The sequence below is a fragment of the Elephantulus edwardii genome, unplaced genomic scaffold (genome assembly GCF_000299155.1).
Source record: "Elephantulus edwardii isolate Elephantulus edwardi_28Jun2011 unplaced genomic scaffold, EleEdw1.0 scaffold00054, whole genome shotgun sequence".
Taxonomy (NCBI): Eukaryota; Metazoa; Chordata; class Mammalia; order Macroscelidea; family Macroscelididae; genus Elephantulus; species Elephantulus edwardii.
This window is the reverse complement of record NW_006399804.1, coordinates 2,949,564-2,968,062: the sequence shown is the minus strand read 5'-3', so window position 1 is coordinate 2,968,062 and position 18,499 is coordinate 2,949,564. Positions and strand designations below refer to the sequence as shown.

At 39.6% G+C, this 18,499-nt stretch overlaps 1 protein-coding gene and 1 pseudogene across 2 annotated transcripts in view; one reads left to right on the top strand and one right to left on the bottom strand.

The window, feature by feature from the left end:
• NEBL (nebulette) overlaps positions 1-18,499 on the top strand; it is a 588,942-nt gene that overhangs the window by 567,717 nt on the left and 2,726 nt on the right. For both annotated transcript variants that reach the window (XM_006887052.1, XM_006887051.1), the window contains one exon: positions 17,307-17,413. In XM_006887052.1, the coding sequence (XP_006887114.1) occupies positions 17,307-17,413 (107 nt within the window). The remainder of the gene's footprint in view (positions 1-17,306; positions 17,414-18,499) is intronic.
• Positions 4,470-4,964, bottom strand: LOC102849875 (annotated as a pseudogene).

Below are 18,499 nucleotides of genomic sequence, written 5' to 3'. Positions count from 1 at the left end.
GACAGCGCAGGAGAGGAAGGCCCTCTATGAGGTGGATTGATTCAGTGACTGGGGTAATCAGGATGGGTGTGTCAGAGACAGTGCGATTGGCACAGCACAGAGCAGGGTTTAGGGCTGTTGTACTTAGGGTCACTATGAGTCACAAGCGACTAGACGACACATAACAACAACAACAATATTCAATATAGATTTAAAATTTTTACATCAAATAATAAGATGACTTGATGTTAATTAGGGAGCTCTGCTTGCCTAGTGTTAGAAGCTGCACTGCAGTCCCAAAGGCATGCCCCACTCCATCAGCTGCTCTACCAGAGAAGGTCAGTCTCCTCCTGTGCAGTTTACTGCCTGTGAAAACACACTAGAGGGTCAGCTATGGATCTGTTCCAACTTGACAGACAAAAGCAATAACAACTTTAGTTGACTTATATGAAATAGGATAACAATGCAACGAGAAGGGAGGAAGAAACAAAAATGACAAACACAGACACATATATGCATACCTGCACAGTCACACAGTCTGTAAACTTAGCAGACATGAGTCTTAAAATAAATGTAACAACTCTTTCTTCAGAAGTGCTAGTACTTGTCGTGATCAGAAAAAAAAATCTAAAAAAACCATTGCTTAGAACTGAATTTGTTACTTGTTTTTCAAAAGTGAATTCATTGTTCTCTCTATAATTTCTTCCAGAAATATTTGAAATAAAGTCAATATTGGAATAGATTTGGTCACATGAATTTATTTAAATTTCTTTATTTTTCATTTCAATGAACATCTACGGAGATTTTAGAATTCCATTCATTCATTGTTGCCCCCCTCTCCCCGCCCCCCCCCCCGTTTGCTCCTCTCCTTCAAACACAAAAGAAAATCTTCCTCATTGGTACGCAATCCCCCACACACATCCCCCAACCCCCAAATATAATCCACTCTACAACCCTCATTCCGTACTCTTACGATAAACATAATGCCCTAAAATATAAAATAGTCTCTTCCCCAAAGACTTCAATGCCATAAACATATTTCATCCAGTTTTTCTCAGTCTTACCCCCATCCCGATGTCAGCCTCATTCTACAACAGTGGCACCATATAGCATTTGTCCCTCTGTGACTGAAATACCTCACTCAGCATAATGTCCTCCAGGCTCACCCATTTTGAATAATATTGCACGAGTTCCTTGTTTTTCAATGCAGCATAATATTCCATTGTGCGAATATACCACAGCTTCTCTACCCACTCGTTTGTTGATGGGCATTTGGGTTGTTTCCAACTCCTTGCTATTATAAACAAAGCCGCAGTAAACATGGGTATGCATATATCTACTTGGGTGCCATTTATGGTCTCTTTAGGGTATATTCCCAGTAGTGGAAAGTAGTGGAATTGCTGGGTCAAATGGTATCTCTATTTGCAACTTTTTGAGAAAGCGCCACATCGCTTTCCACAGTGGTTGCACCATTTTACACTCCCACCAACAGTGAATAAGGGTTCCAGTCTCTCCACAACCTCGCCAGCATTTGTTGCTTGTTGTTCTGTTAAATTTTTATTATAAGTATTCATCCTGGAGAAGGTAAAGCCAGGCTACTCGTTGGAGGCAAGGATTCTGAAACTTCATCTGACATACTTTGGACATGTTGCAAAGCAGAATCAGTCCTTGGAGAGGGACGTCATGCTTGGGAGGGTGGAGGGACAGTGCAGGAGAGATGGATTTATTCCGTTACTGGTGCAATGCGGATGGGTGTGTCTGAGACAATAAGATTGGCACGGGATAGAGCAGGGTTTAGGGCTCTTGTACATAGGGTCACTCTGAGTTGCAGGTGACTCTAAGCACATAACAACAACAACAACAACAATGAGTGTATATAAAAGTTATAGAGTAATCTTTTAAGGATCTTCATTAATACACTGTATAATGTATCTGTTCATCAGAAGGTGGGCTGTTAAAATCCACCAGTGTCTCCACAGGAGAAAGATGAATAGTTTGCCAGAAAGATTTATAGCTTTGAAAACCTGTAATGGGTCACTATGAGGCAGATTCAACCTAGTGTCAGTGGATTTGGTTTTGAGGTTGTCTGTTATGTTTGTGATGTTGTGCTGTACCTTCAGGTTGGAACTGATCCATAGCTGCACCTCCAGTGAATATTCAGAGGCTGTGAATCACACAGGAGATTGCCCATCTTTCTTCTGTGGAGCAGCTGGTAGATTCAAGTCACATACCTTTGTATCAGCCACACACACAATTCCTTACCACTAAGCCTAACTTTGCAATAACATTATGTAAACATTTGAAATATTATGAGAATTACCAAATATGACACATAGACACAAAATGAGCACAAGCTGTTAGATTAATAACCCTAACAGACTTGTTTAGCATGAGCCTTGCCTGTATGCATAAACTTTATTTCCCAAAGTTAAGTACACAGAGCAATAGAATTACCTCTTTGAAGATGACAAACCTGGCTTGCAAATCTTCCCAGGTATTTAAACAAATTCATTTTTCCCTTGAGTGTTCCTTGTCCCCCCTCTGCTCTTCCACCAGGAATGATGCACTACCTACTCCTGATTATTCAGTTCTGAAATCCTTTTCTCCTAGGAGCCTGTCTCTCCTTTTAAAAACAGTTATTTTCATCATTTTGAAGTCAATTAATTGAAAACTTAGTCTTAAACCATCTTGTCATTAAAGAGTGCTTGTGGTAGCACAGTGATTAAATAATTCAGCTGCTAACCAAAATGCCCACAGTTCAAATCCATCAGTCAATCCCTGGGAGATAGACGAGGCAGGTCTGCTTCGGTAAAGATTGGTAGCCCTGGAATCCCCAAGAGGCTTTTCTGATCTGTTTTACCAGGTCACTTGTAATCAACATGATGACAGAGTTTGGCTTTTTCTTTTTTGCTATATTGTTTCTTTTATTGACTCTTTTGTTTAATATGTTTAAGAGTTAGGGTCCAGAGTCACATTTTTGCTTTTGAATTCTGGTTTCTAGGGAGTTCTGGTGGCTTAGTGGTAAGGAGCTGCACTGCAATCCCAAAGACATGCAGTTTAAATCCACCAGGTGCTCCATGGGAGAAAGATGGGCAATCTCCTCTTGTGTGATTAAACGGCCTCTGAAAACCTGCTGGAGGGTTGTTCAAAACAGCCGCCACCATGTCTGATGTTTCTGGCCAGGTTATTTACTCTTGTTAGTGTTCAGGTGTTCTATTTGTAAATGGGATGGTCATGAAAGGCAGGTGGTTTGAATCCCCCAGTTTCTCTTTGGGATAATGATGGGCAGTCACCTCCCATGTGACTTCCAATCTTTGAAAGCCCACTGGATGCTTAGCTATGAGTCAGTTTCAGAACCCGCAGCAACAGTGCGCTTGACACAGTTGCAGCTACCAAGGGCTCAAGCACATAGTGTTTGAAAGGATGGCGCAGGAGTGGCCAGCATCTCCTGTTCTGCATAGACCCAGTAGGAGCTGACTTGATAGCCTCAGCAACAAGTGCACTGCTCTGCCAACCAAAGGGCCTACTATTATGTCAAAAGGGGGATAAGCTGCCCCACTTTGCCCAAAACCAAGAGGTTTCTAGGCAGTATATCTTCCACTGATAAAAAACAAAATCTCAAAAGAACCCAGATGAGTTTGTTCCCTATTTGTAAGCATTTGCTTTATTTGCCTTTTACTTAAGGAGATCTGATGGCTTAGTGGTAAGGAGCTGTGCTGCCAATACAAAGTCATGTGGTTTGAATCCACCAGCTGCTTCACAAAAGATGGCCTGTCTCCTCCTGTGTGATTTATTGCCTCCAAAATCCACTAGAGGATCAGTTATGAGTTCTGATTCTACAATAACAATCTTTTGTTTACATATTTTATATTTCTTAGGAAACAAAATGCATATTACGTCCCTCCATGATTTATTTTCACCTACCTAGCATACACCCGCTTCTGTGCTTCACTACTTCCATGTGCATTACACTTGAAAAAAAATTGCTTCTTATAATAAGAGTTACATAACACTTGCTGTTGTTTCGTGCTGTCAAATCAAATATGGGTCATAGTGACCCTGTGAACAACAGATCTGAACTCTGTCCTATCTTGTGCCATTGTCACAGGCTGTCACACTCAAACCCATGACTGTAGTCACACTGTCAGTCCACCTGGCTGAATGTCTGTCTTCCTTCCTCTCCTTCACTGACACCTCCACCTTGCCCAGCACTATGCCTTTCTTTTTTATAAATTAAGATTGCCTTTTTAGAGTTACAAAAAAATTATATAGAAAACCTTTATGAACAACCTTTATAAAAAGTAAACTGAGAAACCAAACTCAAGCCATCAGGCGAATCCCAGCTCTGAGTGGCAAATTCACCATTGCACCAGCCCCCATAAAAGGTGTCCCAGCTTCAGGGAATAACCAAATATTTAAAGTACTGACTTTAACTGTATGACTGAAGACAAATTAGCAAACCGATTTTTCCCATCTTCAGGGTTACATGGTCAAAACACTATAGACAGTGGAGGGAATGGGTTTTGCTTGCTCACAACCAGCTTTTTTGATACATAGCATTTAATGTGACCCATATATATGAGATTAGCCAAAATACACTGGACTTCATCAATACCCACATCTTCAACTTGCATAAATTTCAAGGCAACTAGAAAAGCATCAAGAGACAAATGATGTGTTTTAAGTAACAAATACACTTTCTTAAAAAGATTTTTGTAGGTGATGATCTTCAGCTTTTCAAGAATACGGAAAGTGCCACAGTGAATGACAGAGGTTGCTTGTTTTTTCAGAGCTTCATTCAGCAGTAAAACATTGCCTTCACTTACAGCTCTGGATACTTCAGCAAACTACATTAGATGGTATTTTTTCAGAAGTTCTATAATTGGCATATGGCCCAACAGCATTTTTACTGGGAGCAAATATATCAGTATCATTTGCTTATTCTTTTGACTTGAGTGGTAATAGCGTTCAAAAGCAAATGACATACTTCTCAGCTTAAAGCAAATTTTCAATAACTGATTCACCAGAAACAGCATCCTCCACTTCTTAGAACCTTCTATACCAACACAAGTATCACTGGCACAAACACAAAAACAGCTCATCAAGAATTCAGCTTCTTTTTGCCAACATGTATCCAACTTTGCTTTTTCCTTTCTTTACCAACTATTGATCCACCAATCCTGGCCAACAAGCTTCTGTAGATGGCTTTCAAAATTAATTCCAGCAGTCACTATGCCTTTTTCTAAGGAATAGCCTCTCCAAGCAACATACTCAAAATATGTGAGATGAAACCTTATCATCTTTGTCTCCAAAGGAGCACTCTGGCTACACTTTTTCCAATACATAACCAAACCTTATTCAAGGCTGTTGAGTCTCCTGAGTCATAGAGACTTCAGGACAGAGTAGAATTGTCATTGTTGTTGTTTGCCTTCAAGTTGAGCACGACTCATAGTGACCCTATGAACAAAAGGCCTGAAGCCCATCTACAACTATTGATATTTACCAAAGTTCATAGAGTTTCTGAAGGCATGTTGAATTGGCATTAGTATAGTAAATCTTCATGGAAATAGACTGCTCCATCTTTAGGGAGAAGAAGGTCAAGGATGGTTTCACTTAGTGCCACCTAGTCAGTACCAATTTGTAGCAACCTCCTCCTATAGATTTCTGAGACTGGACATCTTAATGGAAGACGACAGCCCACCTTTTTCTCAAGGATCCTCTGGTGGATTCAAATTGCTTGTCCTTTGGATTAGCAGTGCAACTCCCCAGAAACTGTGGCTCTAGAGCCTCCTTTGTTGTTGTTGCTGTTGTGTACCATCAAGCCAGATCAATCCATGGCTGACCCTCCAGTGGATTTTCAGAGGCTGTTAATCACACAGGAGTAGATTTCTCAACTTTGTCCCACAGAGTAGCTGGTGAATTTGAACCATGTGCCTTTGGGATTGCAGCATAGCTTCTTACCACTAGAGAGCTCCCTTTATGGTTCTCCTTTTTGCCTGTTCCTTTGAATCCCAGGAAAGAGTTTAAACAAACATGAACAGCTAAACGAGATTAGGCTTTTCCCTCAGATTCTAATATAGGACCAGGATATTTGTTAAGGGCATTTGAGTTGTTCTTTTCCTTTTGTCTACATCCAAGCAAGATTATGCTGAAAATTATCCAAAAATGATTGGAGCGATATGTCAACAGATAACTGCCAGATGTGCAGGCTGGATTTAGAAGAGGTCGTGGTACTAGGGATATTATAGCTAATGTTAAATGGATCTTGGCAGAAAGCAGAGAATACCAGAAGAATATCTATCTGTGCGTCATTGACTATGCAAAAGCTTTTGACTGTGTGGATCATAACAAGCTATTGACTCTAAGAAGAATGAAAATCATAGAACATTTGATTGTGCTTATGTGAAACCGATACTTGAACCAAGAGGCAGTAGTCAGAACAGAGGAAGGAGACACTAAATGGTTCAGAATCAAGAAGGGGGTCAGTCAGGGATGTATTCTGTTTCCATACCTTTTCAATCTGCATGCAGAACAGATCATCTGAGACTCTGGGCTGTATGAGGAAGAATGTGGCATCAGGATTGGTGGATGAGTCATCAACAACCTGCGTTATGCGGATGACACAACCGTGCTTGCTGAAACTGAGGAGGACCTGAAGAGCTTGCTGAAGGTGGTCAGGGACTGCAACCTTCAATATGGATTGAAGCTCAACATCAAGAAAACAAAGATTCTCACCGCTGGGCCAATTGGCAGCATCAGTATGGATGGTGAAGTTATTGAGATAGTTAACAGTTTTAGTTTACTTGGCTACACAGTCAACACTCTTGGTAACAGCAGTCAGAAAATCAAGAGATGAGTTACATTGGGAAAGTCAGCTGTGAAAGACTTCTCAAGAGTGCTGAAGAGCAATGTCAGGCTGGAGACTAAGGTGTGCCTGATTCAGGCTATAGTCTTTGCAATTATGTGCTATGCATAGGAGGGTTGGACAATGACTAGGGATAATAGAGAATTGATGCCTTTGAGCTGTGGTGCTGGAGAAAAGTGTTGAATATACCAAGGAGAACAAACAGGTTTGTCCTGGAGAGGGTGAAGTTGGAGTGCTCCTTGGAGTCAAGAATTTTGAGACTTCGTCAGACATACTTTGGGCATATTGCAAGGAGTGCCTGGTCCTTGGAGTGGGACATCATGTTTGGGAGAGTAGAGGGACGGTGCAAGAGAGGAAGACCTTCAATGAAATGGTTCGATTCTGTGAGTGGAGTGATGGAAATGAGTGTGTTTGAGATGGTGAGGTTGGCACAGGATAAAGTGGCATTTAGGGCTCTTGTATATAAGGGTCGCTATGAGTCGCAAGTGACTTGATGGCACATAACAACAACAACAGCTACTGTGAAACAGTGCTGTAGTGAACACTGTGTACAGATAGTTTGTTTAGCTTTTATTTGTTTCATTAATAAACAGTTTACATTGTTGTTGTTATGTGCCGTCGAGTCGCCTGCGACTCATAGTGACCCTATGTACAACAGCCCTAAACTCCGCTCTGTCCTGTGCCAATCGCACTGTCTCCCAAAACTCCCATCCCAATTATCCCAATCACTGAATCAATCCACCTCATAGAGGGCCTTCCTCTCCTGCGCTGTCCCTCCACCCTCCCAAGCATGATGTCCCTCTCCAAGGACCGGTCTCTCCTCACAACACGTCCAAAGTATGTTAGACGAAGCCTCAGAATCCTTGCCTCCAAGGAGCCACCCGGTTTAGCCCTTTCCAGGACAAATCTGTTTGTTTTCCTAGCAGTCCATGGTATTCTCAATACTCTTCTCCAGCACCACAGCTCCAAGGCATCAATTCTCCTTCTATCCTCCTTGGTCATTGTCCAACTCTCTGATGCATAACAGGTGATTACGAAGACCATGGCCTGTATCAGACGCACCTTAGTCTCCAGAGAGACACCATTGCTCTTCAGCACTTTGGAGAGGTCCCTAACAGCAGACTTTCCCATTGCAATGCGCCTTTTATTTTCCTGGATGCTGGTGCCAAGACTATTGACTGTGGAGCCAAGCAAACTAAAGCTGTGTACAATCTCAATCTCTTCACCATCCATCCTGATGCTGCCAATTGGTCCAGTGGTGAGAATCTTTGTCTTCTTGACATTGAGCCTCAATCCATATTGTAGGCTGCAGTCCTTGACACTGTGCAGCAGGCGCTTCAGGTCCTCTTCAGTTTCAGCAAGCAGGGTTGTGTCATCTGCATAACGCAGATTGTTGATAAATCGTCCACCAATCTTGACCCCACATTTCTCCTCATAGAGCCCAGCCTCCCGGATAATCTGTTCTGCATATAGGTTGAAAAGGTATGGAGATAGGATGTATCCCTGGCATACGCCCTTTCCAATTTTGAACCATGCAGTGTTCCCTTGCTCTGTTCTGACGACTGCCTCCTGGTCCAAGTATGAGTTTCACATTAGAACGATCAAGTGTTCTGGGATTCCCATTTTTCTCAGAGTCAGCCATAGTTTGTTATGATCTACACAGTAAAAAAAAATTACCAGTCAAATTTAATAGGCATCTAAAGTTAACACCCTCCCAATGACTGTCCTTATCATCTTTAAACTCTTATATTACATTGTTCCTGTATACTTGAAAATTGAATCTATAATACAATAACCATTACTTTTATTTTTATCTAAGATTTTTGAAGTATGAGAAATTGTTTTGCACTTCAGTGATGGCTATATTTTAAGTTAACTGAGTGTTTTAACTCAGTTGATAATTCGACATTTACACTAATGTTTCTTTAGTGAGTTCCCAGATATATTGTCTATTATGTAAGTTTGTTTCTTAGGCAGTGTGTCTTCACAGTTAGTCATTTAAAAACAACAAATAACAGTCAAAAAGCCTAGAGGCTATCTGCTTTACTTCTGTTTTCTACAGAGAAGTGGGGGAAATCTCTAAGTTTAAGAATGCTCTCGGATTTTACAAAGATAATTTTGTCCCTAGGTGTGACTTTAGTACTCATTGGCAGCTTATGAGTCAGACTTGGGGTCACACAGTGGCTAGGCATTCAGCAGTTCACCCAAAAGTTAGTGGTTTCAACTCAGCAGCTGCTCTTTTATTGGAGAAGGCAGCCTGCTTTTGTCAAGATTCATGGTCTCAGAAACCCGTGGAGAGTCTTCATGTGCTGGAATTGACTTGACAGCAGTGGTTTTGTTTGTTTTCCATGGAGGGGAGGGTGAATGGGTCATTCTTCTCTATCCTACAGAATCAGCTGGACAGCAGGATATTTGGTTTTGGTTTTTGTGAATTGTAGGAAGAAGCAGTTGGCACGAGTATTCTAATATGAAACTCATGATGGTATTGAAAAGTTATTAGAGCAAAAATGTCTAAATATGGCCTATTTATTACCAGTTAGCTGAGCCGCCTTCCTCATGCTCTATTTGGAATCTAGCTCATTCTTTAATGTTTTCTTCAGAGCTAGTAGAATCTTCATACTTCTGTAATAATTCCTCATTTCGTTTGATCAGTACACTCCAATTATCTAAATAAAGAGTCTTTGTCATAAAATAGTCTAGACATCTTTGTAAATTAATGTAAAAAGTTGTTTCTAACAAATTTATTAAAAGAGTTCTCTGACATGCATTAAATGTTAAGAAATATAATTTCACTGCATCCTACACTCTTATTGAAACTTTTTTTATGAGTAATTTTCTTTTTCTTTTGGAAATCAAGTATTTTTTGAGAGGGAGCATTTTTTTTTCTTTATGATGCATCAGAAAGCTGGACAATGACTAGGAATGGTAGAAGAATCATTGATGCCTTTGAGCTGTGGTGCTGGAGAAGAGTATTGAAAATACCATAGACAGCTAGGAGAACAAACAGGTTCATCCTAGAGAGGGAGAGACAAGGCTGCTCCTTGGAGGCAAGGATTCTAAAGCTCTGTCTGATAATACTTTGGACATAATGCAAAGTGGACCAGTCTCTGGAGAGGGACATTATGCTTGGGAGGGTGGACGGACAGTGCAAGAGAGGAAGACCCTCAATGAGATGGACTGATTCAGTGACTGGGGTAATGGGGGTAGGTGTGTCAAACACAGTAAGATTGGCACAGGATAGAGCAGGATTTAGGACTATTTTACATAGGGTCACTATGAGTCCTAGGCAACTTGATAGAACATAACAACAACATATTTATAATTACTCAATAGAAACTATTTTTCTTTTGGAATTCAGAATTTGGCTATATTAGGCCACAGACTTAAGACAGAAATGGGAGAACAAGAGAGAAAGCTTAAAAGTAGCTTATTAGGGGGGGCTCCCAGGTAAAGGAGGAAGTCACACCTTGAACAGGTCTGGAGGTTTTTTATTACAGGGTCTTTAGGGAGGGAAAGAAGGGACATTCCATTGTGAGTTATTGTTCATTTATTCTGCCAGGTGGGCAAGGCCGTTCACTCTACTTGTCAGATATGTGTATTTTTTGAATTCTTCATTCTCCCCCTTGGTCTTCTGATCTTAGTCTGGGTGGTAGAAAGTGTTATTGAGCTCAAGTGTTACCTAAAGTTTAGAGATTTGGGTCTACCCTGCAGAACATACTTGGGAAGAATCAGTCTACAGAACATGGTTCTACCCCAACATATTAGGCTTCCATTAGATTTAGATCAGTACAAGAACAACTATTATTTATACTGTTACTCTGTAATCATCATTTGTTGTGTGGGTCCAATAGATAGGATTGGCCCAGCCTCAGGGCCTTGAGGCAACCCTATACAAAGCTGCCTGAGCCCACACCTTTGGTATCCTCTCTTGAATCCACCATTGCAGCTACTATACCGGTCCCTCTCACCGAGGGCCTCTCTCTTCAAAATCTCCATCTTGTCTTTGATGACCTGTCCTGCTGCTGTCCTACTTAGTTCTCACCTCTGTTTCTCATTCTATCAAATGAGAATCTTACTTATCTTTATAAGATGATGTGACAATTAAATGACATCTAAAGCACCATGCACTTAGTACATGCACTTAAATAATACTGTTCCCTTCCTGTCACCCATTAAGACCCTAAAGTGGACTTCCTTTTGGGCTGTTGTTGTTAGGTGTCATCTAGTTGAGTAGGACTCATTGTGACTCTATAAACAACAGATTTGAACCCTGGCTTGAGCCTTGATACGCTTAGGGCTTTATCAATTTCCTTATCATTGAATCTTTCCAAAAGGAAATGAAAGTTAGATTGGCCTTTTTTTTTAGATCGGACTTTTAAAAAAAAAAAAAATACTGGTTTTACATACAAAGTTCATGAAGTTCATACACATTGGCACAGACTTTTTTTTTGTTCTAGCCTTAATTAAAGTGTGTTGTTTTGTAGGTTTGGTTGCTAAAATTGCAACTCCCAAAGTCAAGATCATTGTTCTGAAAAACATTGAACCTTTATCATCATTCACTTGTACCAAAGACAGGGGTTCCAGGCCACTAATTTAGTATGGAGAACACCATGCATTTTTGTCTTTGATAATAAATAAGCCCTGCTGACGAAAAACATTCCATGTTGGGCTGCTTAGCTTGATGTCAGACGTTTGAATTCAGCAGCTGCTACACAGGAGAAAGATGGTCCAGTTTGTTACTCTGTTTACAGAGCACTGGTGGCCAGCTGGTGGAGCTGTGCTGCCAGTCTGAAGGCACGTAGAATCCGCCAGCTGCTCCTTGGGAGAAAGGTGCACTAGTCTCTTCCTGTTTGATTTACAGCCGCTGAAAACCTGTCTGAGAGTCACCTAGGAGTCAGTTCTGACTGAGTGGTACATAAGGATGACAGCATTCTGCTTGGAAAACCAAACAGAAGGCCACAGGAATTGGAAACCATGGCTGTGGGTTCGGTTTGTTGCAGCAATTAGGAAAGCACCTGGCTTTTGCAAAAGTTTTAAAACATGTATTTTTTTTTAAGAAATCTTGTTTTCATGTAGAATAGTTCTGCTTAACATAAATTATTGTTGGTGTTCTGCCCTCGGGTCAGAAATAATTCATAGCTGACCCTATAGTGAATTTTCAGAGGCAGTGAACTGCACTGGAGATTGCACACTTTTCTGTGGAGCAGCTGGTGGATTTGAACCATCTGCCTTTGGGATTGCAGTGTAGTTTTAACCACTGGGCCACCCACTAGGAATTAGTAGAGAAAATTCCCAAATACATCCCTTAAAAGTTCCTTTTGTTTATTTTACCAATGATTTCTTTAACAACAACAAAAATAATAATGCTTCTGCCTCTTTCAGTTGGTATTTGTTTTTACTAAGATGATTATCTGTGGGTTCTTAGTTGTTAGGACTTCCTAAAACTTATTTATTGTACTTGATCAAGGATAGATTATATAATCCCAGAGAGACTTGTGTTAAGTAATGCAGGCAGAGAGGAAAATAGGAATCATTTGATAAAGGCATAGAGAGATACCAGAAGGGCTAAACAGATTATATTTACTCCAAGTTTGTTCATTCTATACTCTTTTTTCCTACATGAGCATGACTTGTAGATTTTTTTGAAAGCCAAAATTAGTAAACATTGCAAATATCATTCTTTCATTATCTGTACTTAAATGAAAGTAAACATATTGCTAAATAGGAGATAACATTAATTTCTTTCCATTATTGTTAAAACTCCTTTTCTAATAGTGTTTTCATTGTGTTTTAAGATGACTGAGCATACTGCTGTGCTTAAAATTAAATTCATAGTAAAATTGTATAACAAAAGAATAAAAGTTTATTTTTTATATCATCTTTATATTTAACCCTTAAAATGTAAATAATTTATTCAAATAATAATTTAAAATAATTCATTTAAATGGTTAAGAATCAGTTCAGGATTACCATTCAGAGGCAGGCAGGTGGAATCAGTCACTTATGCATTTAATTGGAAATGTTCAATATCTCTGCTTTATTATTATTTTGTGTGTGTGTTTGTGTGTGTGTGTGTGTGTGTGCCTGCCATCAAATCAGATCTTACTGGTACAGGAGGAGATTGTCCCTCCTTCTCCAGCAGAGCATCTGGTGGATTTGACCTGTGTGCCTCTGTGATTGCAGTGCAGCTTCTTGCTACTAGGCCACCAGAGCTGTCCTCTGCTTTATTTCCTAAGGGGACAGGTCCTTAGTGCCATCACCACTCATGAGGAGGCAGATGTTCATGTCCCTCTGACACTGTTACAGTGTCTTGCGCACAGTACCCACTGATTTTGAATTGGTCCTGACTTACTGTGAGTCTCCATTGATTTCTGAGGCCATAAATCTTTATAAGAAGATAATTACCATCTTTCTACCTTGACTTGTAGATTTAACTGGTAGCAGCCTGCTTTGTTACACTATCAGAAATTCTTTTGAACATAGTGTTGTTTTGTTCCATCAAGTCAGAACCAACTCATAGCTGACCCTCCGGCAGGTTTTCAGAAGCCGTAAAACATATAGGAAGGGATTACCTAACTTTTTCCTATGGAGCAGCTAGTAGATTTGAACTTTGTGCCTTTGTGTTAACAGTACAACTCCTCACCATTAGGATACCATGACTCCATTTTTAACATAAGTGAAATGATATTTCTTGTTAACATTTATAGAGGCTTATCATGGTAGGCAGATCCCTAGTTGGCTCAGTTTGTGTTAACTATTGGCTGAAAAGCTAATGTTTTAATTCACCAAGCCATGCCATGAAAGAAAGATCTGATTGTCTATTGTCATAGAGTTAAAGTAATTGAAAACTGTGTGGTGCACAGTCCTACTCTGAAATACATGGGGCCACAATGGATTGGAATTGATGACAGCCAACAACAGTAGTAACAGTCACGTGCCAGGCAATGACATGTATATTGTGTACACATTCATTCACTTGAGAAAGATTTGCTATGATTTGAGAGTAAATAAATGGCCAATGTTTCTCTTCTAGTACATAGAAAAGCCCTTTTACACAACTAATTCTAGACCTAAATACTATTACTGGAGTTTCATTTCTTCTTTGTGAATGGATTTCAATAATGTTCTTGACTCCAAATATATAAATTGAGTGCTATTATGTTAAATGTTGGATGTTTAATATTTTAATAACTATATAATACACTAAAGTCCAAATAAAGGCATTGGTAATTCCTCTTTATTGCCCAACTAGTCTTTTAATAAATAAAATTTGTAGAAACACTGTAATATAAATATACTCAAATTCTACAAGGGGAAAAATCCCACTACACTTAATATTGTTATCATATAGAGAATGTATTAGTGATTTGCAATTTTCTAATGATTAAACTTTAATAATCAATTTATGAAGTCACTGTCACCAAAAGAGACCTCATCTTAATTCTGACCACTGTAATTGAACTTTCTCAATTAGAATTAATGTACCACTACATTAGAATGAATGTACCACTTAGGAAATACTATTCATAACACCCAAACATTACATATCCTTGTTCCTTTTATTTTAAAAAGTATCTTGATTAAATTAACCCATTATAATTACTTAATGGATCAACCTTGTTGAACAAAAAATGACAACCTATTGCAGATTTTTTTAGCACATATCAGGCAGATAATTCAAGTAATCTATTATAAAATTATTAAAATCTTACTGCTACTAAAATAAACACCCTGGTTGCAAGTTTATACTTCTTATTATAAGTTGTTAGACATACTTGCATAGAGAAACATACGGAAACAAATTTCTACTGATCTTGTAGTGTGCTTTTTTTTTTCAGTGATGTTTCTAGATTTTAATGTTCTTCAAAATGGCTTGTTGTTGTTGTTAGGTGCTGTCAAGACGTTTGCGACTCATAGTGACCCTAGGTACAACAGCCCTAAACCCTGCTCTATCCTGTGCCAATCGCATTGCCTCTGACACACCCATCCTGATTACCCCAGTCACTGAATCAATCCACCTCATAGAGGGTCTTCCCCTCCTGTGCTGTCCCTCTTCTCTACCCAGCATGATGTCCCTCTCCAAAGACCTGTCTCTCCTTACAACATGTCCAAAGTATAATAGACGAAGCCCCAGAATCCTTGCCTCCAAGGAGCAGCCTGGTTTAACCCTCTCTAGGATGAATCTGTTTGTTTTTCTTGGCAGTGCATGGTACATTCAATACTCTTCTCCAGCACCACAGCTCAAAGGCGTCAATTCTCCTTCTGTCCTCCCTAGTCATTGTCCAACTCTCTGATGCATAACAAGTGATTGCAAAGACCATGGCCTGTATCAGGCGCACCTTTGTCTCCAAAGAGACACCGTTGCTCTTGAGTACTTTTGAGAGGTCCCTAACAGCAGACTTTCCCATCGCAATACGTTTTTTGATTTCCTGGCTGCTGGTGCCAAGAGTGTTGATTGTGGAGCCGAGCAAACTGAAACTGTGAACAATCTCAATCTCTTCGCCATCCATCCTGATGCTACCAATTGGTCCAGTGGTGAGAATCTTTATCTTCTTGACATTGAACCTCAGTCCATACTGAAGGCTGCAGTCCTTGACCCTCTGCAGTAAGTGTACAAGGTCCTCCTTAGTTTCAGCGAGCAAGGTTGTGTCATCTGCATAATGCAGATTGTTGATAGATCTTCCACCAATCCTAATGCCGCACATCTCCTCATAGAGCCCAGCCTCTCTGATAATCTGCTCTGCACACAAGTTGAAAAGGTATGGAGATAGGACATATCCCTGGAGCACACCCTTCCTAATTTTGAACCATTCAGTGTTGCCCTGCTCTGTTCTGATGACTGCCTCTTGGTCCAAGTATAGGTTTTGCATTAGCACGATTAAATGTTCTGGGATTCCCATTCTTCTCAGTGTCAGCCACAGTTTGTTATGATCCATGCAGTCAAATGCCTTTGCATAATCAACAACAACAACAACAAAATCAATCATTCATTGATTGATTTTTCAAAATGGCAGTAATGTTTAAATGTCATAGACAGTGGTGCAAGATGTAAGTTTAAAGCCTAAGGTATACCCAGTCCAAGCCCTGGTATTTCCACTTGTCTCTCATATATCTTAAAATTGAACAATGAATCAAAAAGACCAAAGAAGAGTCAATTCCTTTAAATTGTGGTTTTGGTAGTGTTGAACACGCCATAACTCATTGCTGTCAGATTGAAACTGGTTCATAGCTGACCCTCCAGTGGGTTTTCAGAGGCTGTAAATCACATGGAACGAGATTGCCCATCTTTCTCCCAAGTTGCAGCTGGTGGGTTCCAATTGCCAGCTTTGGGGTTTGCAGCACAGCTCCTGACCACTAGGCCACCAGAGCTCTGATATACCTTGACTGTCCCATGGACCCCCCAAAGAACAAACCAGTCTGTCCTGGAGCATGTGCACACAAGGTTCTCCTTAGAGGCAAGGATGGTGAAACTTTGATTCATATACTTTAGGCCTATTATCAGGAGGGAACAATCATTGGAAAAGAACATCATTCTGGAAGAGAAGTTAGAAAGTTAGCAAATGAGAAGGAACTCCCCAGTGGGATGATTGACACGATGACTGTAACCATGGGCTCAAGCATATAGGTCATAAGGATGGTGCAGGATAATTTCTCATATGTTGTTCATAGGGTCTCTATGAGTTTTAGTTGACTTGAGACACCTAACAAGAATAATTAATGGTGAGAAGAGCACAAACTTAGTGAATACTACTGCATAATATAGAAAGATAGTGCTTATGAAATTCTTTAAGTGATTTGATTTCTCAGGCTTATGTAACATTTTCATTAGTTAGGTTTGATTTAGAGTAAAAATAAAATGGAGAATAAAAAAATGGAGAATCCAAGTATATTCTAAATAGATGTGTCTTTTTTAAAATAGAGACTTCTTATTGAGGGGAAAGACTTCCTAGAAACGTCTAAACCTAAGTTATTAAGCATATGTTGCGTACTCCATATCCGTAGAGAAAATATTTAGCTATTATGTCTCAAAAATACTGAAACATGTCTCAATTTCACCTGTGGAAAATATTCATCCTCTGTCATTGACTGGACAATGCAACTAAATCGCTGTCAAGGTCTTATTTTCATTTTGGAAATGGCTGGAAGCATCAGATATGTCAATGAAAATCATTATTTTTTGAGGTTGTATTGGAAGTTTTTGTCTAATATGTACATTTTACCATAGATTAAAATCTATTTTTAAGTGCATGCTAAATTGATTGCCTATGCATGGCCTTGGTTACTGAAATTTGTACTAATCTGGGGGATCTTTAGAGCAACACTTCCAAAATAACACAAAACACTTGACAGGCATCCTGTTTCCCAGCATCTCCCGGACTATGAAATCACTGGAGGGTTGGGAGGGACATTTGGAGACTCATTGTAAGGAGACTCTGTGTGTATGCTTGTGTTTCATGTGCAGCCCCTGTTCTTCCTGGAGCCTACCAGCAAAGCCATTCCCAAGGCTATGGATACATGCACCAGACCAGTATGTCGTCCATGAGGTCAATGCAGCATTCACCAAATCTAGTAAGTGTCCATTTGAAGCCTTTCCTACTAGGTCTTCTCACTCACCTTAAAAAGAAAAATCTGTATATGGAATGGAATATTATATGTATTCATATAAATGTTGATGTGTTGCTATTTCTACTAGACTTTTCAAAGGTGCTGGTGGATTAAGCAATGGGATGCTAACTGAAAGGTTAGCAAAGCTAACCAAAACCCTGTAGGATAATTTTACTTGGTTCTAAAGGATTGTTGTGAGTTATTAACTTGAATGGAATTTTCAAATAAAATACACTACTGCAAATAAAGAACACATTAGTAAGCGTGTGAAAGCATAATACAAGAAAATGACAAATTTACTAGAATAGATATCCTAATTATTACTTCATTTTTAGTATTAGCTATTTATGGTCTTCTTCGGATTCAATAGAGAGCCTTGGTAGTGTGTTGTATAACAGACTGGGTTGCTGACCAGGAGGTCAGTAGTTCAAATCGATTAGCCTCTCCTTGGGAGAAAGATGAACAGTTTTCTCCCATAAAGATGATGGTCTCAAAAACCTGTTGGAGGATTGCTGTGAGTTGGAACTGACTCAATAGCAGTGCATTTTGTTTTTATCCCTAAAGAGCAAAAATCTGTGACAGTCATGTTAACTAATGTCAGGTGCCATCGAGTCCACTATGACTCATAGTGACCCTGTGAGCCGCGGATCTAAACCTTACCTTGTCTGTCACCATCCTCACCATCTCATATATGATCAAGCCCATTTTGTTATAGTCACTATGATAATCTATGTAGTTGATGGTCTTCTCTTTCTCAGTCCCTCTACCTTTCCCAGCTTGATGTCTTATTCCAAGGTTTGGTCATTCCTAACAAAGTACCCAAAGTATATGATACAAAGTTTTGTCATCATTGCACTTAAGGAGCACGCTGGTTGCATTTCCTTCAAGACAAACTTGTTTGTTCTTTTGGTAGTTCCCAGGATATTCAGTACTCCCTATCAACACCACAATGCAAAGATTTTTTTTACTCTTTTATTATTATTATTATTATTATTAATTTTAGTGAACATCTACAGAGATTTTGGAATTCCATTCATTCATTGTTGCACT